This window comes from Electrophorus electricus, chromosome 25 (assembly GCF_041902795.1).
Source record: "Electrophorus electricus isolate QZ-2024a chromosome 25, ASM4190279v1, whole genome shotgun sequence".
Lineage (NCBI taxonomy): Eukaryota > Metazoa > Chordata > Actinopteri > Gymnotiformes > Gymnotidae > Electrophorus > Electrophorus electricus.
In genome coordinates, this window is record NC_137521.1 from 10,420,187 (window position 1) to 10,448,071 (window position 27,885).

The 27,885-nt window shown below is 42.7% G+C and overlaps 2 protein-coding genes across 8 annotated transcripts in view; both read left to right on the forward strand.

Moving 5' to 3' along the window:
• The first annotated feature begins 1,381 nt into the window (after positions 1 to 1,381).
• Positions 1,382 to 5,009, forward strand: pim1 (Pim-1 proto-oncogene, serine/threonine kinase). The gene is made up of 6 exons (XM_027010006.3): positions 1,382 to 1,764; positions 1,960 to 2,066; positions 2,226 to 2,276; positions 2,397 to 2,763; positions 3,481 to 3,657; positions 3,765 to 5,009. Exons 1-6 carry the CDS (start codon positions 1,683 to 1,685, stop codon positions 3,944 to 3,946), a joined length of 966 nt encoding a protein of 321 aa, XP_026865807.1. The 5' UTR covers positions 1,382 to 1,682; the 3' UTR covers positions 3,947 to 5,009.
• Positions 5,010 to 20,094: 15,085 nt separating this feature from the next.
• Positions 20,095 to 27,885, forward strand: part of tbc1d22b (TBC1 domain family, member 22B) — a 37,599-nt gene continuing 29,808 nt past the window's right edge. For 5 of the 7 annotated variants that reach the window (XR_014119874.1, XM_081707560.1, XM_081707556.1 and 2 more), the window contains exons 1-4: positions 23,426 to 23,600; positions 24,315 to 24,371; positions 24,697 to 25,049; positions 25,371 to 25,538. Coding sequence is in view for 6 of the 7 variants with exons in the window: in XM_081707560.1 (XP_081563686.1) it covers positions 23,527 to 23,600; positions 24,315 to 24,371; positions 24,697 to 25,049; positions 25,371 to 25,538 (652 nt within the window). In the remaining variant the exon portion in view is untranslated. Of the gene's footprint in view, positions 20,230 to 23,425; positions 23,601 to 24,314; positions 24,372 to 24,696; positions 25,050 to 25,370; positions 25,539 to 27,885 lie in introns of those variants that run through there. The other 2 variants (XM_027009983.3, XM_081707558.1) reach the window with 2 other exon arrangements.

Genomic DNA, 27,885 nt, shown 5'->3' on the forward strand with positions numbered 1-27,885 from the left:
TATGAAAAAGAGCTAGAGAGTACGCGTGTTTGTGTGTGTGTTTGGGGGGGGGGGGGGTCTGTCCTCGAACATCACAACAGAGAATGAGTCACTTCAGCCATATTGAACAAAAACAGGATACTGAGTCCCAAAACGGACCATTACTCAGCACTGCGATGCCCTGCTTGTGAATCATTCCGTCGTTTATCTGACTCGGGCTGTTGGCATTTCGAGGCGGGCGGATTCTAAAGAGAAAGAAACAAGCTTCGCTACAGTTGTGATACTGGAGCAGAGTGTAAGAAAATCGAAGTGAACTTTATTTTAAGAAAAGAATGGTCTACTCCATTTGGGGGGTTGGGGTGGAGAGGGCAGTGAGTGCATTTACTATTCAAACAATAATATGCGCGGGAAAGAACAAGCGTGAGGTGGGGGCTGGGGGGTAAATGGGTGTCTTTTTATCTCGAGTTTCCCACATCCTGCTACTGAGTCTGAACACGGCCACCCAATCTGAAAGAATGCCTGGTATGCGCCATTTTCCTCAACGCTTTGGTGGCGTGACCACCATTGTTCCCTATCTAAATAAAAACCCACGGCCCGCCAATAGGAAAGAAACTTTCAGAGCACTAATTTTAGATTAATACGGTTTTATTTTGTAGATCTCCCCCTCCCCATCAGCCCAAAACAAAAAACAACAGTGCCGTCAAGGCAACTAATAACGACGTTTCGTGTGTTGAGCAGAGCAATGAGAGAGAGAGAGCATGCGCTGGCTCGGGCTTTTAACCCAAATGTTGCAACTCCATGTTTTGCACTTTGACCAGCCTACAGATAGTCTACATAGTCTGATGTTTGATGTAACGTAAATGCTATTTGAAAATGAGAATAATTTAGCAAGATACAAAATAACATCAAAACCCTTTTTATTGCGAGCAAAAAAAAGATGAAAGCAAAAATCTAGTTACTATGTTAAAGTTTGGTTTATTTATCACATACATAGTCATACCCAGTATAACTCGTAGTGAAATGGTTTGAATCTACGGTTAAAATAACCGTGAGTACGAAAAGTATAATCTGAAAAAAATCATTTAGGCAACGAATTTTTTTTTTAAAATAGCTTTTTTTGTTAATAAGGGCGCGACGTTTTGGTGTCAAATGCAAAACTCCTACGGCTCCCATGCCGGTTTTACAGCTCCCTCAAAGGGTGAATATTTGGCGCGTTTTGATTCCCGCCACGTAGTCTAGCCAAGGTACGCATCCCTTTATTTTCATATTTGATTGACGTCTGTGTTCAAAGCTAAGCTTTTTAGCTATTGGTCAGTTGTCTCGGTGGGCGGGCCGCAGCGTGCCGTTGGGCTCCTCCCGTTACTATGGGTATATATTCCACACTGCCCCGCCTTTACGCCTTAGTAAGCCGGTTTCTGTGTTGTCAGCACGCAGAAGATAAAGCTTTATTTCTCTCTAACGCTAATTACGCGTCAACTGTTTATTTTTATACTAAATTTGGTTGTATTTTTTTGGTCCTTCGACGTGAAAGACTTTCAGAGTTACACCAAAGTCGAAGCTGTCCTCGATGAGAAGGGTTTTGTGTTGCCTTCTTTCGTCCTTGCTCGACAACGTGGATTCCTAGCGGCTTCCACACTCCACGGGGGAATTCAGATCACGATTTGGGAATACTTGTGAATCGTCCGTAAAATTCCGGATTAAAAATGCTTCTCTCCAAATTGAACACCTTTGCCCACATTTCTGCCGTGGATATGCCGGCGAAGATCCAGCTTCAAGTCCATCCAGGTTAGAGGACGTTTAGCTGCGCTTTCCCGTCGGCGTGGCGTGGTGTGGCGTGGGATCACTGCGGATAATGGCTAACGACCACGTCGGCTGGAAAACCGGCTGGGTCTCTTGTTCTCATAGACTGCATTTCTGTATGTTTAATGCTTGTCCGATGTGTTCTAGGTAATGCTTATGCTTGTCTGTTTGTAATTGCAGTAAAAGAGAAGGAGCCTTTCGAGAAGGTTTACCAGGTCGGCTCTGTGTTGGGAAGTGGCGGCTTCGGGACAGTCTACGCTGGCTTGCGGATATCAGATGGCGCGCCGGTAGGTTTTCCTTTAGTGTTTTTTTTTCCTCCATACCGGTCATATGCTAGAGATTAATTCCCTATTGTGATTTTTGATGATCGTGTATCGACGTTACAGTTTTGAGACTTTAACTTTGGCCTCGGATTGTTATTGATGTCTGCTTGTTTACTGTTTCAGGTCGCTATCAAACATGTGGCGAAGGACCGCGTTACCGAATGGGGGGAATTGGTAAGAAATAATATTCCCGGGCCTTTTATTCCTTTTATTCATTTATTCCTATAAAGCTAAATGCGACCATGGAATAGAGCGACTTCAGCTCATTTTTGTCGTGGCTCTTGTCGTTTTCAGCCCAATGGCGCCCGTGTCCCCATGGAAATTGTCCTCCTGAAGAAAGTCGGGACGGGATTCCGTGGCGTGATAAAGATGCTCGACTGGTACGACAGACCTGACAGTTTCATCATCGTCATGGAGAGACCGGAGACCGTGAAAGATCTCTTTGACTTCATCACGGAGAAGGGTGCCCTGCCGGAGGAGCTTGCCAAGAACTTTTTCCGCCAGGTTCTCGAAGCGGTACGGCACTGCCACAGCAGCGGTGTGGTCCATCGAGATATCAAAGATGAGAACATCCTCATTGATCTCCGGAATGGCGAGCTGAAGCTGATCGACTTCGGCTCAGGCGCCCTGCTGAAGGACACGGTGTACACCGATTTTGACGGTGAGAGATTTTGACGGTGTTTCTGCAGCGCACATGTACTCGGGCAGTTTATTAACGATCACGGGGTAGTGTGCGTCATTACTGCGTTATGGGTGCGTGGTTGGAGGACATGTCGGTAATCCGCTGCACATTTGACCTTCAGGTTTGGAAAATGTGGAAAACGCAAGCTTGAGGATGTGGAATCGCGGTTTTAAAAAAGCCCTTCATTAGGCGTTTGCGTGGAAAGAACTTGCAGTCGCTTAGTTTTCAGGCCACACTACGTGACGTGCAGATTTTTTTTTTTCATGTAAAAAACTTCGGAAATGTAGACATTCAACACGCCAGTGTTTGTATGTGGATGGGCGCGTCGCTCGGCTGGGAGGTGTTCTGGGGGGCTTTGTTGTCGTTTCTTGCGCCCCCCTTTGGTGACGCGCGAAATCGCTACAACTCAAAGTTTGTAAACACAAGTCACATGGCAACCAGTCTTGCCACACGCGCACACCCACCGTCACGCTCTTGCGCACTTGACTGCGGATTATCTTGAATTATTGTGGTGTATAATATTTTGTAAACATTGCTGCATAGCTCCTCCCGCCCCACCCTTTTCCTATTATTGGGTTATATCCTTTTAAATCAAACTATTTACACACAAGCGTCACATGATTGCTTATATAACGGTGTGTTGTTGCTAATTATGATGAAAAATTAACCCGCCCCCAATTTTGCTCTTCTGTGTAGGTACACGTGTATACAGTCCTCCAGAGTGGATCAAGTACCACCGTTACCACGGGAGGTCGGCCACCGTGTGGTCCCTGGGCATTCTTCTGTATGACATGGTTTGCGGAGACATTCCCTTTGAGCAGGATGAAGAGATTGTCCGGGGCCAAGTGCTCTTCAGGCGCAGAATCTCGACGGGTGAGCCCTTTGAACCAGCCTCTGTCCTCAGCAGATTATCAGTTAACAACTTGTTAAAACGCAGCAGTTTCAGCCACTTCAACCTGTTTTCTTCTGTTCATTCACAGAATGCCAGCAGCTCATTAAGTGCTGCCTGTCTCTGCGGCCTGCCGACAGACCGTCTTTCGAAGACATCATCAACCACCCGTGGATGCAGAGCCCAGCGGCACCTGCGGATGGCGCGGAGATCCGACTGCACTGCCTCGCCCAAGAGTCAACCTCCTTCTCCGCTGTGACGGTGTGCAAATGACTGTCGCCAGCTGACCACGCCCATAGACCACACACTACTCTGGCCACGCCCTAACTGAGCCGTGCAGGAAACAAAATGTGAAATGTTTTGTTTTTTATTTTTTATTTTTATTTTTTAAGCATGGCAGCTGTTTATGGGTGGAGCAGCCGACCTTAAGCTGTAAGGGCTCCTCGGGGAAGGGATGTTCCCTTTTCTGGAGTTTTGTCCCACCCTGGACCGGGTCCGACTGGGTTGGGTGCAGAACTGGGGTGGCCTGCTTGCAGGCAGCGACCTCTGCAAACTTGAAGCAGTTTGTGTGACTGAAGAGCAAATGCATGCCACTGAACACACTAAGGGCAGGTGTCTGCTGCAGGTGGGGAACAGGAGCTGTCTAGTGCCTTGTGTGGGAGTTTTGCAAATATACTTGAATTGAGTAATAGCCACTGAACCACTCTGCTCCTTAACCAGATGTCATTTCTCTTGCTTCCATCTCACCTGTGTGCTGTGGGTCTTACCCCTGTACTGCAGAGAGTAACAAAATATGACCTCAGAATACATGTGCAGAATGTTCTTTCTCTCTCTCTCTCTCTCTCTCTCTCTCTCTCTCTCTCTCTCTCTCTCTCTCTCTCTCTCTCTCTCTCAATATTACTAACTCAGTTACCCTCAACACAGCTACCATTCATTGTCACAGATGCACATGGCAATGCAACTACAACATGAAATTACTACTTTTTTCCCTTGGATTGTTAATACTGTAAATACGTAGTATTCGTCTTATGACTCTAAATTCCGAGACAAGGCCTGTGTATATAATATTTATTTGAATGTCTTGAAACAAGATCTAGGTGGAATTATTTATTTATTTATAGAGAACACGTTTTGTTCAACACTCATTCCACGTTGAAGGGCCCACAACCTATTTAAATATATTTTTACCATATTTAAAGCCTTTTTGAGCAAATGTGTCCGTGTGTGTATATAGTCTTTCTAAGGACTTCCATTTTTTTCAATGCATGGAGGACCGAAGAGTCTACTGATACACTGTTTAACTTTTTTTTTTTTTTTTTTTTTTCTCATTGGAAAATCCCCTAGCAAATGGCTAAAAGCTATACTGTCTGCTGTGCGTTGTTGAACCAGAGTCATGTACAGGGACAGACACTTGTGTACATGATGATTTGGGTTCCTAGTTGCAGCTTGGTTTGTTTTGATTTAGCAGCTGTAAATTATGTTAGGAAGTTATTTTTTTACACAGTTTCAATAAATATTTTTTTAAACATTAAATTTTGCCTCGCGTTAACTTATTTTATTCAACTGTTAGCTGTAAATCGCTAATCTAATTAAAGATAAATGATTAATTGTTTGCCCTGATGCATTTATGGCCCCATTGATTCAGTGCACCACCACTTCATGAGAAATGGCCCTCTCCTATGTTTGCTTGCACGGTTATGAGTTGCACCTAACAGGTGCACCATAGACTTTCGGATTAGTCCATCTGTCACCTTGCTTTCTTCATTAGCCACCTTCTGCCCTGGTCATCCGGTTACTCCTGGACCACATGACCACTACTGAGTGGATATTATTTGGGAGTTGGCTCATTCTTCTTGCAACAACCACATTGGCCATAGTGGGTCTTGTATCAGGGCCTCAAGCAGGTATGAGTGATGTGTGAATGTGTTATTACTCCATTTAAAACTAGTAGTCCATTATAGATAAATGGTCTACTACAGCTGTACTCCCATGTTTATATTTTTATACATACACATACTGTGTGTGTATACAGTTATGTGCAAAATAATGTGTTTAAAACAAAAGATCAATCCTCATAATAGCATTTATTTCCATATACACAAAGGCACTGGGAGCACTTCACATTCAATTCCAAATGAAAACATGAATGTAATATAATTTTTTAAACTGAAAATGAAGAAAAAAAAAAATGGGCTGGTAAAAAAATAGTGTCTTCATTTTCATTTACAAACTCGAATATTTACAGTATAAACAAAGTTGTTTACAGATTTAGCTTTTCTGTTGATCACTGAACTAATTAGTTGTATAACCTTTATTTCTGATAATGACTTTACATCTGTGTGGCATAGAGTCAACTAACATCTGGACTACATTCCACAACTCTTCTGCATTCTTGGGTTTTGCATCAAAAACAGCATTTTTGATGTCACTCCACAAATTCTCAATCGGATTGAGGTCTGGGGATTGGGCTGGCCACTTCATAACATCAATCTTGGTCTGGAACCCGGATGTTGCCCGCTTGCTGGTGTGTTTGGGGTCGTTGTCCTGCTGAAACACCCATTTCAAGGGCATTTCTTCAGCATAAGGCAACATGACCTCTTCCAGTATTTTGATATATTCAAACTGGTCTATGGTGCTTGGTATGCAATAAATGGGTCAGACTCCAAAGTATGAGAAACATCCCCAAACCATTATGCTTGCACCTCCATGTTTTACAGTCTTCACAGTATACTGTGGCTTGAATTCAGTGTTTATGGGTCGTCTTACAGACTGTCTGTGGCCTTTAGGCCCAATTAGAACAATATTGCTCTCATCTGTCCATAGAATGTTGCACCACTTCTCTTTAGGCCAGTCAATGTGTTCTTTGGCAAACTAACCTTTTCAACATGTCTTTTTTTTTTCAGCAGTGCTACTTTATGAGGGTTTCTTCAAAATAGTTTGGCTTCCATTAGGCGTGTTCTGATTGTTGCAGTACTCACAGGTAACTGAAGATCATCTTTGATTTCCCTGGAGCTGATCATTGGATGCTTCTTTGCCATTCTTGTTATTCTATGATCTACGCAGATGGTATTTCTTTTCCTACCACGTGTTTTGGGTTTTGTTTGCCATTTTAAAGCATATGAGATCATTTTAGCTGAGCAGCCAATTATTTTCTGCACTTCTTTATATGCTTTCCCCTCTCCAATCAACTTCTTGATCAAAGTTCTTTCTCCTTCGGTACAATGTCTGGAATGACCCATTTTACTCACTGAGCAAGGGCTAAAACCAGCAGATACAACATTTGCTGCCCTCCTTCTTTAAATAAGGGCCATAATTGACACCTGTTTCTTCATAGAATGAATGACCTCACTAATTGAACTCCACACTGCTATTAATTTGAACACGCCCCTTTCATTAAATGAGTCAATTACACCCAATTAGCAGCATGCATGTCATGATTGTTGATTCTGCTGGTTGCCATTACTCGGCTACACCTAGTCATTAATTTTTTTCCATGTTGTATTATCTTTTCTGCCAAATGAGTAATTAAATACATAGACTGCTATTATTTTGCACATAACTGTATATATAGCAATGTGATGTTTATACAATGTCCTGCTTTAAATGTAGCTTTAGTGGTGAAAGCAGGACAGAGAGGAGATTCATCCAGCTATTGGTGGCGTACTGGGCCTGTGTTTTTATCTTTCTTGGTGATAATGACATTTATCTTCCAGTTGAAAAGCAGAGCTGCTCAGGTCTGATCTCAGGGAACTCCAGCCAACCTACAGATTTACTCACTGCCAGTACACCTTTGACAGGTAATCAAGACCTCTGCAGCCTCTGATGACCTGATTAAAGCCTTTAAAGGGCTGGATCATAACCACAACTCTAGTTTAGTTACCTGGCTTTGGTTAAGTTTAATTCTATTTGTTTATCTTGGTGGAGGTTTATATATAACCCTCCACTGACTATAGCACAGAAGTCCAGACCTCTGAGGCTGCGTCAGAAATCTCTTTAAGCAGTAATGAATGTCACTTTCTATGGATTTATAATTAGAGCACATACATGTTTTACTGAGGCACATGTGATGTGAAGACAGTATAAAGTAACCTGATAAATATTGATAAAGGTTTTTATGAAAGCCTTTACAAACTCATCATCTTGCTGAAAGACAAGATCTGTGGGGAGCACTCTGTCTGTTTATATCTGCTAAAACTGAGCACACACTGAAGTGCCTTATCTCTGACCTTAACTCTGACCTTATCTCTGACCTTATCGATGACCTCTCTTGGGCAGAGTGATCTCAGCATGGAGCATGGTGACCTGACCTCTGGTTTTACACCACACTGCTTCTAGTTCCAGAGAGTGTTCTCCAAGAATTCTAAATTTGGCTAAAAATGAGAGACATCAAATGTGGACCAATTCACACAATCATATTTGCATGATGCTCATTTGCATGAATTGTGCTCATTATTAGCAATGTAATAGCAATGTTAGTCATTTTGAGTGTCCCATTAATGCTAAGATCTGTAATGCTGTTGAAGGCCACACTAATGTCTTGACTGCTCAGCTCAGTCTTGAGTACTTATAGACATTAATCACAATCAGGGCTCCAGGAAAACTAAGCAATGGTTTCCATGTAACAGGGTCAGCAGAATGTCTTTTTAAGGTGTGTCACATTACAGATACAGTGCAGTTTCATTGTGTAAAGCAGACAGTCTTAACTATGTGAAATAATATGTTTTACATATAATATTCAAAGGCTGTCACTTATGGAAGTCAGCAACGCTTCAATTCCACTGTTTTTATCATCAGCTCAAGGAGCCTTAAGAAGTCATGTACATATTATCGTACTAAATTTCACGTATGAGGCAGTTGCCATTTAAATAAACAGCAAAGCTGTCGGTTCATTTTCCATCCACCTGTTATGTTTTTAATATCGATGGCTGGATCCTGTCACAAAGACTAAGTGTTTAGGATCTTGCGGAAAGTTCAAGGATTTTGGGAGGGCGGGCAGCAGGGACATGTTAGCACCTGCAGGCCTCGAGCTCACTTCCTGGAGCGGAGCCTGAGGTGTGCATGCACAGGAGTGGTTGGCAGAGAGAAGCCCTGACCACCAGGTTCACCACTTTCTTTTTCTCTTCTGTTTGGTCTCTCGTTCGCAGTTTACTGAATACTGTTGTTGTCTTTGTTTATTTGTTTGTTTGTTTTTTGTTTGCTTGGTTGGTTGCTTGCTCCTGGCTGTATTTTCATTAGAATTGCAAATATATTTATACAGTGGGCTGCATGGAGAAAAAAAAAATTGCATGGCTTCATAAATAAAACAATAGCTATAGCAATTGCTTTACACAATTACACAATTGAAACATACAGTTTTCTGCTCTTATGGCAATAAATAACACGTTTCAAATAACTGGATCTCTGTTGGATCTGCCTAGAAAAGAATACATGTGCACTTTGAGTAGTTGTACTATCTAAAGGTGAGAAGGATTGACTTTTCGAGAATCACCTGGGGCACCCGGGGACGCCAAGTCTTTTACAATTAACCACCTTCTCCATGTCAACAAAGTATTTGGAAGAATTGCCAGAAAAATGTCTCTGTTGTCGTTAAACCACAAATGCAAGTGCCCGGAGTTTTCTTCCAAAGGCCCTGATACATGATACCCAACATAATGGAGTTCATGAAATATCAGATTTAAGATCCAAATCTGAAAACTTTTCCCAGGAAGCTAAGACTAGCTCATGGTTGCATCTCCAGGCAGGACTAAAATGCACAAAGTACTAAATGCAGTGATCCCAATAATTGTGTCAAATATATTTTTCCTTCACAGAATGGTTACATTTCTGTCATAGTTTCTGTATAAACACCAGGTTCTTGCAAAAGCGTAAATTCATAGCTCCTAATCCTGAGTGCCATTCTTTTTTTGGGGGGGGGAGTAATAGGTGTTGATGTGGGAACAAGCTCCCTTGTAGACAGGTTGAGCCTGTCATGCAAACTGGTTTTGAAATGAGAGTCAAATAGCTGTGGAGGTTTCGTATGGCCGAGTGCCATGACAGGTCCTCTCCAGCTATTGAGAAACATCTTGTTAATGCTGAATCATTACTGTTACATAATGTAACACAGAGCGGGAGATGGCTCAGGAGAAACGCTCACCAGTACAGCATGTTCAGTTCTCTTACTCATCTCTTTACAAACCCGTGTGGCTCTGTGTGGTCATAGTGGAGTTTCTCATACAAAAGCGAGGTGTACGCATGGCAAGATGGGCCGTGTCAGATGTACACCTGCAGGGACATGGTGTTCCCTGTGCTAATTACCAGAACAAACTTTAGTCTAAAGCAGCTGGACAATATAACTTTGAGGTCTAATCACTGACAAAACTATGTCGTGTATAGTTTTTCGTCATTAACTACATGCGTGTTATTCAGCCTCACCCAGAGGAGGAGTCGACAGCGTTGTACGTTCGCACCCTCCCCCCTCAAAAAATGTAATGAAATTGGGGGGGGGTGTATATATATATATATATATATATATATATATATATATATATATATATATATATATATATATATATATATATATATATATATATATATATATATATATATATATATATATATATATATATATATTCACTTTTAAAATTAATAAAATTAACTTTTTTTAATTAATAATTTTTTTGCCCTTGCCGCGCATATTTTTCGAATAGCTAATTAGCACGGTTGACATTCCTGGTGTGGCGCTGAGGGCGGTGCGTGAGGTGAGAGGTGCATGCTTGGTGTGGCGCGCGGCTCGGCTGGGGTTCCGCCGCCACCCGTTCCCCGGGCTCACGTGGGACCCCGCAGCGAGAATCTCCATCTGAGGAGGAATGAAGAGCAGCACAGGTTGCGCAATATCGCAGTCTTCCCACACACATGCACACATATGTGCATTAGAACATACGTGCACGCATATGCACACGTATGCACATAAGAACATACGTGCACATACTTGCAGGTTTTTTTTATGTGTGACTTCTAATTCCAATGTAATGGCTCAGTATTAGGCGACATTGCATGGTAAGATATTTTCACTCACACACACACACACGCTAAACAGCATAATAACAACATACATTCCAACATTATGTATCATAACGCTACGGTTATTTGATTAATTTGAAAACAATTATTGACTTGTTTTTGAAACATATTCCCCTTTACCTTAAACGGAATGACAGCGTAACACGTTCAGATACGTTCATATCGTTACCTTGGAGTCGAAGCAATGCACTTAGTGACACACACACGCACACACACACACACACACACACACACACACACACACACACACACACACACACACACACACACACACACATGCGCGCACGCACAGGTGTGGCAGTGTTGCTTTGGCACATGGAACACCTGTGTAATTAGTCCCAGTGAGCTTTACTGTCTGTCTGAGCACACTTGCAGAGCTCCATATTCCTGACAAGGTCAATAGACCCCAAAGCCCAACAGAACTCTGTGTGTGGGTGTGTGTGTGTGTGGGTGTGTGTGTGTGTGTGTGTGTGTGTGTGTGTGTGTGTGTGTGTGTGTGTGTGTGTGTGTGAGAGAGAGAGAGAGTTTATAGCATGGCTTCTGCTGTCACATTTGCCATGACGATAAAGCATATGTTCTTCATGTTGACACTCTCACACTGACTGAACTGGTGCCATTCATGTCTGTGTGCCTGAAACATTTGGCTGTGTGTCGACATTCACCTTTTCTCTGTACACTGCAACAAGCGGCCCTGTTTTCACTTGAACACTGAGCAGATAATCTACTTCTTTGGCTATCGCTAGAACTTGAAGGGAAGCTTTGTCTGTTTAAGTATGAGTGTGTGTGTGTGTGTGTGTGTGTGTGTGTGTGTGTGTGTGTGTGTGTGTGTGTGTGTGTGTGTGTGAGAGCGAGTATGTGAATGTGAAACACACTGTGAGAAAGATCTCACCAATAGCTTCCAGGCTGTTCTTGTGCAGTCTCCAGGGCTGCCTGACACTGAGAGGAATGGAATGCGTTTCTGTGGATGACCTGGGATCTCTCTCTGTCTCTACCTGCTCGCGCTCTTCCTTCAGTAATCACTCAGCTCCCAGCATTCCATACTCACCCTTCTCCCTTCCCCCCTGCTCCCAGCATTCCATACCCTGTGACTCACTCGCTCTGCTCTCAGCTGTGAGCCACACAGACTCCACTCAGCTGCTAAGCTTAAAGGTCGATGCTCCATCTCTCAACGGCAATCGGGCTCTCGAAGGCTGACCTCGGATCAGGCCTTAGGACAAAAGGTCATCACACTTTCACTCATCAGAGAAACAGTAAAACTACTACCACCACTGATCCCAAATCAGATTCCCCTCACCCGCAAAGCCTTAAAGGTCACGTCCGTCTCACTGAGGGACAGAGGCAGCATGGAGGCGAGGAGGGGCAGCCCGTGGGCTCTTGGGGAGAGGCGGTGTGAGCCAACATCCCGACCTGCCACTGCAAACACAACACTGTGGACAAATCCTCGTGATTCAGCCCTCGGTAAACAGCCGGGCTGCAGCAGTCAAGTTTGGATGGCCGATGAGCCTCGGAAAAGGCTCTGCCCACCTCCCATCCCAGCGGGGTTAGTCACTGCTGCTTGAATGACTTGAGAACTCCCAGCGAGCTCGTTCCCATGGGACTTCAACAGACAGCAGAAAGGAGATGACGATAACGACCAGTAATCTACACGGGGCAGGGAAATATCACCAGCACTGGAACCATTCCGCCCCGGAGGTTTTACTGTTAATGTTCAGCACTGAATTTCGAGGCAAAAGAAATGTGTGTGTTTTTGTGCATGTGTGGAATGACACATGTGTGGAATGACCCAGAAATAGGCTTTCCTAGAAATAACATAAAAATAAACAAACAAAAAAATCCAAACCGTAGTTGTTCTGCAAGGCATTGTTTCATGCATCTAATCAGCATACTCTTCCTAAAACAGGCACCTGCGTCCAGAATGGCACAGTGAGTCTATAAGCGGAGCACTGAGCTGCACACACACCTGTCCCAAGACTCTCATCAGCCCCTCCTACTCCTGATTTCCCGTAAAGCCAAGCATCACTTCCTCATTCCCCTCTGTATGATGCGTCTAAAACAAACATGTGAGCACTTGCTTCAGCTTCCCTTTCTCTACACGCACACACACACACACACACACACACACACACACACACACACACAAACATTTCACTCCCTCTTCATGGGTTACCCCTTAAAACAAATTTTACATGACATATGTCTATATTCTTTCAGGACAACCCAAATGTTTCGGTTTCTCTCCAAGTCAGGAATTCATGAGCACTAGGCCGCTTTGTGTTGCTCTGTGGTGTGGAAACATTAAGCAGCCGATTGGACAAAGTGCTGTAATGCTCTTCATTCAGAAAAGATCATCTTTTGATTTGGCTCTCGGTCATGTGGTATGCATTGCTTAAGATGAGAAAGTTCTGCATATGGGTATTTGAGCAGGGAGTGATGAAATCACAACAATTGCATAATGTCCTAGGACATGGATAAGTTATGTTCTGTACTATGTCAAACAGCCTAACTTCCTTTACGGGCACTCGAGGAAGCAAAGGGCATTCAGGGTGACTTCCTGTCTGTACTCATAGGAACTTTTTCTGCTTATTGATACATTATGTTCTAACTGCGAAAAAGGTTGGGAGGAGGAGTTGTAACACCAGGTCAGTGGCAGAGGAAATGGAGAACTGCCTGCAAAATGCTTGCATTATCCATAAATACAAAGTTCTGCGAGGCTATTATATTGGTAGATTGGTGGATTGGTCGATGAAGACAATCCCCTGCCTGTGCAGCTGTAGTTAAAGTGAGATGAAGGCTGTGCTGAGGTGGGTGTATTCGGAACATGGGGCTTGCCAAGCATCAGAGGCACACTGCTGTAATAAAGGGTACAATAAAAAGAACCCATAAAAACATCCCCAGGAAAAACGAAAGCTACGCCCGCAATGACAGTCGACCTAGCAAAGGTGCCAAACTTTAGTCTCCATTTATCAGTAAAGAATGACAGATTGGAGTGGAATGTGCACATGATTCAGCTCAAATTTTATTGTGTGTGTGTGTGTGTGTGTTTGTGTGTTGTCTTTCAAGTGAGCAGAATTCCAAATGCATACAGCAGAATTAGTTTTTTGTTTTGTGGACATAAGCACACAGCAAGAGGCAAGGTTCAGAATTCAGATTCTTTCGAAGCAAAAACACAACCAAAGAGAGAGAGAGAAAAAAAAAAAAACAGGTAACAGCTGTACTCACAGCAGGGTTTTAACCAGCCTGACTCCAGCCACTTTTAACTCTCCACTGCCATACTGTATTCATTCAGCATGTATGTGTGTGCGTGTGTGCATGCGTGTGTGTGCGTGTGTGCATGCGTGTGTGTGTGTTTGTTTGTGTGTGTGTGTGGGTGTGTTTGTGTGTGAACTTCTGCAAAAAAGAAAAGGGGGGATGTCGGATGTGTTCCTTTTTGCCCTGCTCTCCTGCTCCCCAGGGTCAGAGCGCTTCCATCATGCCCCACTTCCTCCCTGATGTTAGCCACTTCCTGTTTCCTGCTGCCTGCGCCCACCGCCGACGCTTGTCTTAGCAGGGCGCCTGGCATCCGTGCAGCAGTGCCTCGCTCCTCCCCTCCCCTCTCCCCTCCTCTCTACCGTGGGCGGCACATGCACAGACTGCATGTGTCCTTGGCATGGACGTTTTGTATGAACACACCACATGGAGGAAGATATCAATGTAGCAGACCTTGAGCTATAAGAGGATGCCAGTCTCTGAGCAGACTAGGGCTGTGTAGCTCAGGGTTTTTGGGTTTTTTTTCCATTCAGCACTGGGCTGAATGGACCTCTGCAGGAGGCTTGTGGCAAATCCCTTCTCTTCGCACACGTTGCCAGTTTTCTGGTTTGCTGCTCAGCGCTTTAAAAGCGCTTCGCTTGATGAACAGTCCTACAAGCTCACAGGAGACAGCCTGGAAATGATGCAGAGAGAGATGCTTGTCATTCTCAGTGAGCGCTTGCTGAATAACAATTCCAGAGAATTTCCAGAGAACTGTTCTCTGTCCCCATTCCCATGCCTCCTATGGGCTAAGCTGGAAGTGTAGTGGGCTTGTCGGGATCTCGGCATGGAGTCGGCACTGCGGTGGTCTGGTGCAGCGGCTGTTTGTCAGGCCTTCCTGTCCAGCCTGCTGGACCGCTGACAGCGGTAACAAAAGTATGAATCGTGTTTTTGATATCACTCTTCCAGGAATGTGTCACATTAAAGAATCAGTAACACCACATACACACACACACACACACACACACACACACACACACACACACACACACACACACAGAGACAGTTAAGCATTTATGAGAAATGAAAGTACAAACACAAACGCATGGGGGAATTAGCAGGAAAAAAAAAAACATTCCAGAAATGCCAGAAGCTCATGAAGGACACAGAACCACCCCCACCACACACACACACACACACACACACACACACACACACACACACACACACACACACACACACACACACACACACACACACACCACACCCAAACCCATCCCCAGTCCCCACTGAGAGATAATATTTTGGGGGAGGGGGCACCCATCAACTAGTCAGGTTCAAAAAGAATCCCAGCAGTTCATCCTAGACTAGAATTCACTCTGATCAAAGGTTCAAAGGTCAAGCATGACACACACACTACTCCAACAAAAAAGTCCAAACAGTGTGCTAAAGCCAACATTGGCTAATCTCACTGTGCGATTCTTCTGATCAGCAGAACACAAGCCAGTTGCATTATCTTAGCTGGAATGAGTGTTGGATAACTGTAAATGCATTGCGTAAGAGTGTGTGCCTGTGTAAGAGCTTTTCCTGTGTAGAGCACGGCAGAAGAACAATAGTACATCTAAAGTCCTTGGGGTCAGCGTACGTGCACACTCTTTATTTCCCATAACATCTCATGGGAAATCACTTGGTTGCTCCCAACCCATTCTCTGAACAAAGCTGTATTTCTTCATTTGATGTTTTAGGTTTATTTGTTTGTTTGATTTGGATGACAATATGTCATTACATCCCTAAGGGCCTGATATCTCAAGCATAACCCACTCTCCTCAAACTAATATTTGCACAATCGTAAACGAATAATCATTCATTAGTGAGTAAGAAAAAAAGGTATTTAGCTTTTAATGTATAAATTGTTTAAATTGTTCCCCATATTACATTCTTGCTTCAGCTGGTCAAATAATAATGAGAAACATGGTGGTAGAGTGGAACCGTTTTGCTTTTTCAAGTCGCATACTGCCATCTAGCGTTGGAGTCGATGAACTACGCTAGAAATGTTACGCTGGTTCTCTGGTATGCAGTATATACGATGACCACAGTTATAAGGGAGCGAGGGATGGTAATGCTCATCGCTGGGTCAGGTTTTTATAAATAATACCTAATGACTTTAACTAACTTTTTTGTAGTTTACTAACTATTTTCTTAATTTCATTGTGACTTGACTGTTTTACAGTATCTTCACATTAACAGGTTATTGACCATCAAGAATGTTATTATTACTGTTGTTGTTTAGGATTGCCCAATTTTTTTTAGCCCAAGTCTTTGCAATGGGTGTGTGGAGTGAGTATGATCTTTTGCACTTCACAGGAATCATGGCAACCTGGTAACGCCTGAAGGTTCTTCTTGAAACCTTTCATGATGGTATCAAGATCTCCGATCCAAACAGGTACAAATCCCGTCTACAATTGGTTCCAATTCCTGTGTCCCAGAAGATGGCACCTTTATGAGGTCTACGCGTGGACCTCTGCAGATTACTGGCTCCTTGCTGTGCCACATTGTGTGCTTCTGTCAGAGATATGACAGATATTACTCCTCTGCTTTGATGCACGCTCTGCACTTGCCGTTGACCTGCTCACTTGAAGACGTTCATTTGGTGATTTGTAGCTCTGTTCAATATCAATTAAGAGCAATACTTTTATTAAATGCTCCTCCAATACCATTACTTACGTGATCAGTTAAGTAAGCTAAAAGCTCATATGTCCCGTGACATAACACTATAACAGACATTCAGATCTCATATCTCATACTTTTCCTGGTATCTCAGATTTTACTGAGCATATCCAGTTGGTATAAGAACTCCACAATTTGAACCTCTTGCTACATGCAGTATGTCAGAGAGCGGCTTTCATAATTCCAGCTCTACTCACGCATAAACCACAACACATGCAAGAATAACAAAGGAGCTCTAGTCCAAAAAGTTTCAGCCTGTGCTTTTTAACAGCTGTTTGCAAAAACAAAAAACGGTCAAATTATTAGACAAAATGGAATGTGTAGATGTGTTGATGGATCTGATTAAGTCAGGCATGATAACAAGGGCTCTGAATGGGATTATGGTTCTTGCTAAACCTTTTAGAGGGTTTACAAGTTTCTGTGGAAATGTTGCAACGAAAAAAAAAACAACAACAACAAATAACAAAAACAAAAATGCAAGCTATCACAATGCGCTGCTTGTAATCACAAGGCTGTCAAATCCCGGACAGTCTGGTATATGAATTTATGAGACGTTGTCAGCATCCCAAATAAAATCTTTGCTACAAATCTCATTTTGTCGAACATTTGCTAGACTGCCATAATAGGGATTCTAATTGGCAGAGTTTCCGGCTGTATCCTCAGCCTGCTGTGGTGCTGGACTATATGGATCTGGGTAGTGTAGTGTGACACTGTCACGCAGGGTTAGATGTGCAGCGCCTCCACGTGCATGGCAGCAGGCATGCAGTGTACAGTAGCAGTGAGGCAGGGCTACAACAGGGGATTGTCACTGGACATGACTAGGATGGAATAAAATTGTCCGCGGATCTACTCTAGCAGCTTATTGCTCAAATATAATTGGAATATATATGGACTATAATTGGTTAGAATATCATTGGAAGTAACAAAAGACCTCAGTTATGTTTGTAATAATTGGGTATTGTGATTATGATTGTTGCTTTATAATTGTGTGCACCTGCAGTAGTTAGGATACTCTTGTGAGAAGGGAGTTTTCACTGAGAAAGAGAGAGTAAAGTCAGTTTTTTTAACCTCTTCTCTGTTTTTTTTTGGTTAACCTTTATTGGCGGAAAATTTATTAGTGCTTTGATAACTTTGGACAATTTTTTATTTCAACCTTTTTTGCACAAACAGCTTTTGTGAATTTGAACTAAAGAGAGTTGTTGAGTTACGGCTATGCACTCACGGTGGAAAGCCACAATCACAGTGCAGGCTAAAGAAGAAGTTACTGAAAAATGTAAGTTTTGCTCTCTTTGTTATTCATCACAGAGCAGCAGAAGTGTAACGTTTCAGTGCCTCAGATCAAGGCAGAGTCATCTGTACAACACTGAGCACAAAGATGCTGTATCCATATCACCCTCTTAGATACACCTGAATCCATTGTCTTGATTTATGCTGAGATCATTTTTAAAAATGACCTAACCTGTAAACAAACTGCGACAATACATTTCATCCCATATAACTTTGCTTTGGGTATGTTTCATTTTGTTTTCCATTTATTAACCATAAAAAATAATTTGAAGCAGCTCAACAGAATTTTACTGCAATTTAATGCATTTGTGTTTTACCTTCAAGGAATCATGCAGTACCGTCATTGAAAACTGCAGTAATGTTTTTGTGTGCATGTGGGATCATAGTTTCTTCTCGTATTGGCTGAGTCCATTGCTACAGAGTACAGATACACATTCACATAAGGTGAACTGTACTGTTGAGCCATGTGTGGTTCTAGCAAAGTTATACATAGAGGGACATGTCTTAGGACATAAACCACCAGTTCTAGTTACTTAACAAGATCAAAGTAGTCAGGTCTACAAGTAAGCTATTCAGAAATGTGGCTGCTCAATAACTGGAATACTTTTCTTTTTGAAGGGTGTTATTAAATCCTAATACCTCATCATTCTGTAAAGACAAAAGCAGAATAATATTTGACACACATAAAATATCTTGAAATATTTTTTATTAATCTAATTCGCTGATAATGATATTGGATCACCAGTGTAGATCAGTGGCACAGATCTTCATTTCCTCTACTGACAGTAATCACGCATCTTCACAAAGTCATCTTTGTTTACAAACTCTGGAAGGGTCTATTGACATATGGGCTCACTTGGGCATTGCCCAGGCTTTGGACCAGGGGCTATCAGGATAAAGTCCATGTAACTTCCAGTACCACTGATTCGGATAGTTGTGTTCTCACATGCAGCTGTTCGTGGTAATGTCCATAAACATGCAGGGTTACAATGCATGTCTGAAAGGGACTTTGGTGAAATATGTTCTCTCTGCCTGCAGCATTCTGCACAAGCTGCAACTTATTAATGAGCTTTTTGGGCAACCCAGTACACAATGAGTTACAACAATGAAGTCATGAACAAAAACAAAAGCATCTATAAACTGCTTAGCGTCAGGCATAGTAATATATGATCTAACAAGAGCAATGTTCCTCAGGTGAAAGAATTCAGACAACATTCTGGATCAAAGTGTGCTTAAAAACTGAATCAAAAAAGGATGCTCAGATTCCCCACTATCGGTTTAACTAGTATGGCTAATCTTCCTAAATCCTCTTTTTTTTTTTTTTTTATCACTATTAGCTTTGGTCCCAGCAAGGAGAATTTCTGTCTTTATCTACATTAAGTCACCACAGTCAATGCTATTGGCACGACTGTCTGTCAGGGCACACAGAGAAGCAATGCTGTCTGGCTCAGTGGTTATGTAAAACTGGCTGTTGTTCACATAGCTATGAAAACTCACACAATATTTATTCATTTTTGACTAAGTGGCAACTAAAAAAGTGGTCACCTATAGTGACAGAATACCGTCTGCCAGTTCGGATTAAAGTATGTACGAACATTTCCTGCTAAGCCAACTCATTTTTTCTTGTCTGTCGTTGCTTCCTGAAGAACGATGACTCCTCTTGTCGGTCAGTCTGCATCCATATGCCTAACCCAACACCTGTGAAAGAACGATGACTGCTCTTTTCGATCGGTCTGCATCCATATACCTGACCCAACACCTGTGAAAGAACGATGACTGCTCTTTTCGATCGGTCTGCATCCATATGCCTGACCCAACACCTGTGAAAGAACGATGACTGCTCTTTTCGATCGGTCTGCATCCATATACCTGACCCAACACCTGTGAAAGTCGGTAGCTAAGCCCATTCGCACAGAACCGCCCCGTAGGACAGTATCTCTACGCCCATTGGAGGACCTTACTGCACCTGTTAGGCACTTCATCCAATCACAAATGGACGGGATGATGTACCAAGATGGCGGCCTCCATCGTGAAAGATCCTTCTGTTAACAAAATAACAGGATTGATTCCTTAAAAGATTATAATACATCTGGCAAAATACGTAAGCAACACCGTGTTGATTGCTTACCGTCGTCCGATACATGTATTTGCCGTAACGTCCGGTTTCATATCTCTTTGAAAAGAAATCGGCTTTCTACACCCATGGCCACCGAAAACAAAATTCATTTTTGGAGGAAGAACGCAAAGGTTCCCGGAAGGTGAGTTCACAGTGTGTCCGTCGATGACTGTCCTCGCTATAATGTCGGTGTGTTTTTCCGTCGCTGACAGTTGGCCGTTTCCGTCCGTGCTGCTCTTGCTCCTCACACCCTCTCGCCGGCTAACTTGGCTACGTGAGTGTCACCCAGCGCTAGCTTAGCCTAGCCTAGCCTAGCTTAGCTTAGCCTAGCCTAGCTAGCGTTAGTCAAGTGTGCAGACATGACCGGCGAAGTTCTGCTGAACTTTGTTTGCAAAAAGAAACGAATTCCTCTTTAAAGCGACGAGAAGCCAGTGCAGTAGCTACGTTATGGGTTAGGTTACTGTGTGGAACCCGACACATGTGGCCATATGGTATCAGAGGTAGCAGGTTAACAAGTTCACGGGTTTATTCCATAACAGGGCCAACTCGCTGGAAAAAAGGAATAACGTTAATTATGAGCAAAGCGGGCTCACTAAATACACGTATTACACACCACTAAATAAGGCGGTGGAATCAGTTTGATGCACTTGGGGTTGTGCAGGTGGAAACAGTAGGGGCTTGCGTAACGTTTGGTAATGCACTGAGAGACTCAGCTTTGTGGTTAACCTATCCTCTCATCTTTTAAAAAGAGGAAGTCCTAACTTCCTCAAACGGACTCAAATCTACTGAGAGGACATTGTCAGGGACTGTTGGGTACTTCCCTATGAATAATGCGCACGGTTGTATCACGTTTCATGCTTTCGCACAGGGTTTGTTTGTTTTTGTTTTTGTTTTGAGAAACCATCTTGTGTAATCCTATATTTGAGTAGCATGACCTCAGACTTGCTTTCTTTGTTATTTTCTAGAAACAATTTAAACATGGAAGGTGTTTTAGGCATGGACCCTTTACAGATTGGCTACATTGTCGTTGTTGAACTATATGAGGTGTGCAGGTCAGAGGTTCTCAAGTCTTACCAGTACAGAGGGGGCTGGCTGTTCTCTCTCCAGACTTACCAGTACAGAGGGGGCTGGCTGTTCTCTCTCCAGACTTACCAGTACAGAGGGGGCTGGCTGTTCTCTCTCCAGACTTACCAGTACAGAGGAGGCTGGCTGTTCTCTCTCCAGACTTACCTGTACAGAGGGGGCTGGCTGTTCTCTCTCCAGTCTTACCAGTACAGAGGGGGCTGGCTGTTCTCTCTCCAGACTTACCTGTACAGAGGGGGCTGGCTGTTCTCTCTCCAGTCTTACCTGTACAGAGGGGGCTGGCTGTTCTCTCTCCAGACTTACCTGTACAGAGGGGGCTGGCTGTTCTCTCTCCAGTCTTACCAGTACAGAGGGGGCTGGCTGTTCTCTCTCCAGTCTTACCTGTACAGAGGGGGCTGGCTGTTCTCTCTCCAGTCTTACCTGTACAGAGGGGGCTGGCTGTTCTCTCTCCAGACTTACCTGTACAGAGGGGGCTGGCTGTTCTCTCTCCAGACTTACCTGTACAGAGGGGGCTGGCTGTTCTCTCTCCAGACTTACCTGTACAGAGGGGGCTGGCTGTTCTCTCTCCAGTCTTACCTGTACAGAGGGGGCTGGCTGTTCTCCTCTACTTGGTCCAGTCCAAGAAGGGCTTTTGCTAGCTGTGTTTTAGAGAGTAGATAATGCAGCACGCTGTTGTACTCATTTGGAATGTCTGCAGAAAATGGTTGTGCGCATTATTTGAAAATGTTGTTTCTATGGCCTACACCACATCCTGTTTTCTGACAAAGTACAATGGCTAAGTGCTGCCCAGAGGGTGTGGGTGTGGTTCTGTTGTAACTTGAGTGGTCATGAGATCCCCCCTCCCTTCTCATTACTGGTCTTCAGCATTGCATAATTGTTAAAATGGGACTTGCTGCTGTTGAGCAAACTTAAAAAATGTTTTATAATTGCACCACACTGTAAGATGAGACATGCACACATTTAACACTTTTTACTTTAACATTCTCCTAACTATAACATTCTTTACAGGTGTATGCACTATTAACAAACCATAAAAATGATGCTTAATGTAAAGTGTTGCCAGTATAATCTTCAGTTGTTAGTATGGTTGAATCTGTGCATAATGTGCATAGTGTGTGAAATCTTGTGCAAAATAAATGGCTTTAAAGCTGTAAGATTAAAAATGGAGTGGACTTATTAGTTCACTAATAAGACAATGACAGACAATCCACTAATAGTAGTGCAGTATTAATATTGTAAAGGTCAACATAGTGATGATTATTAATAAACAATATATTGTCTGGTTGTGGACTCAGCACTTGTGCGTAATATGTATTTTGCAACATTTTTGATTTTAATGTTGGTCTTGATGATGGTAAAAGCATTGTTAACTAGATAACAACCACCACACAACAAAGGCCTTGATTAGTCCATCACTTTTCACATGGGTGTTAAAGGATTTACCCTTTATAAGGCACCTCTGTGCAGATTTATTGTGCTGAAAGATTAACTCTGAACGTGTGACTTGCATGGTGGTGCCAGTGAAGGAAACCATTCCACCAAACATGGGCCAGCTCAATAGAGCAGATTCATTCATATTGTCACAGTATTTCACAAACAGCACCTTAACACCTGTATGTGTGTGCTTTCGTGTGTGTTAGTTACAGGATGCATGCATGTGGTGAAGATTATGGTTGCCTCAGGCAAATTGCCTAGAGGAGACTACATTTGCTACATAGATAGCCAAGTATAAACGTGCAAGAAATGATGATTTGTATGTCTTATAAGGAGGATTAATTGTCTTTGTTTACATTTAACATTGAAGAGAGCTTTGTTATAAGGTGTTTTTAGCAAGCGCAGGCTTTGCTTTTGATAGAACGTTTTTTAGGATCAAAGGTAGCCCTAAAGATTGCTCAGTTTGAGCTAGTTACAGCAGTTCTTGTAGTACATTGCAGCACAATTTCTGAGCTTTCTGAGCTTGGTTTAGCTTTAGAATATAATTAATGGTCTGTGACCATGTACTCATAAATTCTGGTGAACAAGGCTTTTGACCATTATTCGCTAGCTACGTTTTGTGTGTGAAGAACTGCTGATGTATTGTATCTATCATCAAAAGGTTTTGTTAAGGATTTTAAGGGATGTGACTTGTTGTTGACAAGCTGCTGACAGCAGCTGTAAATAGGGGGAAAAAAAGTTGCAAAAGACAACTGCATTGTTACATTTGCAGACATTAATAAACTAAATTAGTTAGGTGGGTTTTTTTGGTATCTTTATATTAAAATGAAAATGTTTCTGAAAATGCTTTTTCCTCTTTTTCATTTGACACCAAAATAAAATAAAATATAATTTGACGCAATCAAAATGCCTTAAATTGTTCATGCTATCCCAGTGGACATTCAACTGCACATGGACAACTCCTTTCAGAAGAAAGAACAGGCTGCATAAACAATTGTAAATATTAAAATATTATTAAAAATTGTTAGAGTATTGTGATATGACACAAGTTTTATTACTTTTGTACATTATCCCTTCTTAAAGTGATCTATTAGTTTTATCAAACTAATTCCTTTTCTGTTTTATCACTGACAAACTGGAAAGAAACATGCATTTTGATAAGTCTAACTGGCTTAATATATTAAAAATATTTATAATTAAATATGGATAAATATGGGCCTCCATATGTCAGTGTTATTTTTTCCTCACGTGCCTAATAATGCTGCACTCAAAGAAAAACAGAACTTTTTATTGATCATTTCTGAATTAATTTTAAATGAAGTACTTTAACTCATGTAAATATGTACATGGTGTACATCCACTTTTACTGAAGTAATATTTTACCAGGCATATCTAGTTCACTTGAGATTTGAGTTTGTGGACTTTATCCATCACTGTTATTGTTGTATTTTCTATTATTATTAATAATAATAATAATAATAATAACAATAACAACAACAATAACAACAACAATAGTAGTAGTAGTAGTAGTAGTTGAGGTAATTTATATATGTATTTTATGTTCTTTAATTTTATCCATTTCTTTTTTAAAGTGAAATGAGCAGGCAACAAAAATACTCACCTTAATTGGTGGGTCTTTTTTTCCTTTTCTCTCTCTCTCTCTCTCTCTCTCTCTCTCTCTCTCTCTCTCCCTCTCTCCGTGTGTGTCAGTTTGCAGCCCATCTACGGGGCCCGGTATCCTCCCGTGGACCCACGGGTGCTTTGCTCGTAAGTGCTGCGGGCGGCCAGCACAGTGCATGGACACTAACCCCCTCATGTTTGACTGGCTCCCTTCACTCATCGTCTTTCACCCTTTTCAGTTCTTCCTGTAGTCGGTGTGTGTCTCAGTGTGTTGCCCATTGCCCAACTCGGCTGTCCACGTCAAGGGCACCTCTCCGACCCTTCCTCCCTTTATTTCCCCTTTGATTTAGTTGGAACATAAAGTTTAATGCACAGTTTGTTATTTGCTTCGTCTCTCATAATTATAATAATAATTATTATTATTGTTATTTTTTGTCTCAAATTTCTTTATTTTGCCTTCCCAACTATTCAGGCTTCTTAAAGACACTCCAAAGACAAACACTGTGAACATGAAATCAAAGAAGCCATCCACTTTCCATGAGTTTGCACGGAGCACCAATGATGCCTGGGACATTGACGATGTGGAAGGCAATGATTTCCTTGCTCCAACGCATCCCACTTTCATTCCCACCCAAACACACTCCTCACCTCAAATGGCCCGTCTCAGTGTCTCCAATCAGTCGACTGTCAAGGAGCCACCCCCAGTGGACACGGTGGAGCCAGTATGCACTGACATCTGCCAAGATCATCTGAAGGTAGACAGTGAGCTGGTCAATGGCAGGGTTGTGAAGTCCAGTAGCGATGCCCAGCTTAATAGTAACACAGGTATGATGACAATATGCATTTCATTTTATGCCATGTCTGCACTATGTAATATACACTCCCATTTTAATAAATGCAGTTACAGTTAAGCTTTTCCTGTACTGCCTGCACACATCCTACCCACAATATCTTCCAGGCCTGTAGGTGGTGCTGTAGCAACACATTTTAAAACAGCAGGAGCAGTACATCTGAGGGAAAAAAAACCCCAAAATGCACCATATGTACGTTTCTCAGTGGCCTAGTAACTCCAGTGCCCTGTGATCAGTCTTTCTGGATTGAGTCTTGTGCCTGTGTGCTGATGGATGTGCCGCTGTCTCCCTCTAGTATGTGGCACTCTGCAGAAGCAGCAGTCTCTCCCTGTGAGGCCCATCATCCCCTTGGTCGCCCGCATTTCGGATCAGAACGCATCAGGAGCCCCGCCCATGACCGTGCGAGAGAAGACCCGATTGGATAAGTTCAAGCAATTGCTAGCCAGTCCCAACACGGACCTTGGTGAGTCAGAGAAACAAGCCAACACAAAACAATGAAAGGGGTGGGGAAGAGAACCTCACATGAAAGAGTCGGCATTAAGATCTACTGGCCATCGTGCCTTGAAGGCAGTAAAGTTTGGAGAAACGCCTCTGATTGTGGTAGAAAAGCGCTGACGGTAAAAAAGTGTTTTAGTTGTTATTGCGCTAATCCTGAAGCAACATTCCAGGGGCACTAAAAGTTTCAGCTTCACTTAACCTACCTAACGCAACTGCTGCTACTTCGTCTCTTCAGAGTGGTCGACCACTTTTATCAGCCCAGTCATATCTTAAGCTATGATTACATCCTGGCTGCACATACATAAACACGTGTTGTTTGTGATAAATAGCCAATCGTTGAGTCAAAAAGCTTGATTTGCAGCCTGGGAAGGCTAGGTTTGGATATTTGCCCTAGGTAATAAACATAATTAATGGCTAAACATAAACTACTTTATATTCACTTGCTATAACATGTATAATGCACTAGCATTTTAAATTGTAACCCCAGTATAACTAAATAGGAAAAATATTACTTCACTGTAAAGTGAATTCTAAAGTTTGGGGTAATTTGCAGAAAATCTGACCTTTTTTATTATTATTTTTTACACTTTCAGCACTTATAAATGCACAAGGGTTTTCGTTTCCACAGAATACTGAGGAAGTTAAATTTGGGACCATGGGAAATCTGACAGCTGCAGTGGTCCAAGAGTTGTTTATGGCTAGTAATTCTTAACCTGTGACATCCGTTCCCTTAGTGATGTAATAAATTCAGTTAGATTTCTAATGTGTTTTCTTAAACCCAAAGTGCAGCAATGAGTGATCCACCTTCATGAGATCGTGGTTAGATCAAATTAAACTTAGTTAGCTGGCTAAGCAATAAATTCTGCTTCACAAGACAGGTACCAGCCCTCAGGGAGCTCCTGTACTACAGATTTTACCATTTTCTCTCATTATACTTATCAAGGGTTTGATATTTTTCTGAAAAGTTGCTTTAAAGCATCACTGAACCTTGCAATGTGTTGGTCCCCCAGGACTGCAGCTAAGAATCACAGCTCTAGGGACACTGCTGTAGTGCCTGTGAGCAGTTCCCAAGCAGCGCTGAAAGCTACAAAGATTCTGTGCTTGAAGTTTGAACCTCCCCCCCCTTCCGACACGCTTGTACTTTCTCCCAGCTGAAGGCGTGTGCCAGGTACGCGTGTCTGTGATGGCAGGAGTGTTGGAACAGACGCTGCGTTATTTCAAGCTTCCTGAGGTCATGCTGAGAGAGCCTTCTGTTCTCCGGCAGCGTCTCCATCTCTCCGCTCCGCAATCAAGGTTCTTTTTAAACGCGTCTCGGATCTGGGTGGGGGTTGGGTAGCGTTGACCGTCGACGGCATGTTTCTTGCCGAACAGTTTGCACGAGCTGTGATGATCCGATTAAAGAAACATGCTTTTGATTCAAACCCCACCTGGCGCTCACACCACCATGCCCAGTGAGTAGCGTCAGGTTGTGACACAAATGGAAGGAACGTTTAAGAGCTGGAGGAAGGACCGAGGGTTTTTTTCAATGACTTGTCTAAACTGTCCGTTTGTCAGTATTTATTTGACGTTTGGCGACCGTCCAACACCCTCATACTGTACCACAGTGGACACTGCAGTCATACCATATGTTGCACACTGAGTTCAACTGGAAAGGAAAAAAAACAGCTTTACATTATTGCTTATGTATCCTGAGGGTTTCATTGGAGTTTTTTGGTTTAGTTTTTTTTTTTAAGGTGCCACTCCCTCAGATGCCTATTAATCAGCTACATTAATGTCATTAATGCCCACCTGTTATCTTTTGATGGCAAAAAAAAAAAAATCCTTATCTGAAACTGCGCTGAAAATTCCAGAATGACAGATGGAATCAGAATTTAGCAGGTGTAACCATGGTGCGAGGGAATGTCTTTGCTGATGTGTTTCTTCAGAGGTCCAGAAGGGGGAGTATGACCTATTGAAATGCAATAGCAGAACGTGCTTGTGTACAGTAGGTAATGCACTTCAGAGCATTTCATTGGCTGTGTTGCCAAGTTTGTTGCACCTCAGCAGAGAGCTCTGCCCCTCTCGGCCGGACATTTAGATTTTGCAGTTGCCCTTATCCACTTAACAGCTGTCAGCGTGCGCGCTCCCTGGGAACTGAACCAATGACCTCGGTGGCGTTGACGCCTAGCTCAAGCTGCTCTACCAATAGCTCTAGCTGCTCTGTTCACCTGTAATACCAGGTGAATTACAGGAGTACCACGCAAAGAAGAGCCTCCTCATCACACCATTGCCCTCGACTGTGTGAGCCTCGCGACAGTGTTTTCTTTAACCAG

Coding starts and splice junctions, on each gene's coding strand:
- pim1 (XM_027010006.3), top strand. CDS start 1,683: ATGCTTCTCTCCAAATTGAACACCTTTGCCCACATTTCTGCCGTGGAT. Junction 1,765..1,959: donor CCAGCTTCAAGTCCATCCAG/GTTAGAGGACGT, acceptor TTGTAATTGCAG/TAAAAGAGAAGGAGCCTTTC. Junction 2,067..2,225: donor GGATATCAGATGGCGCGCCG/GTAGGTTTTCCT, acceptor TTACTGTTTCAG/GTCGCTATCAAACATGTGGC.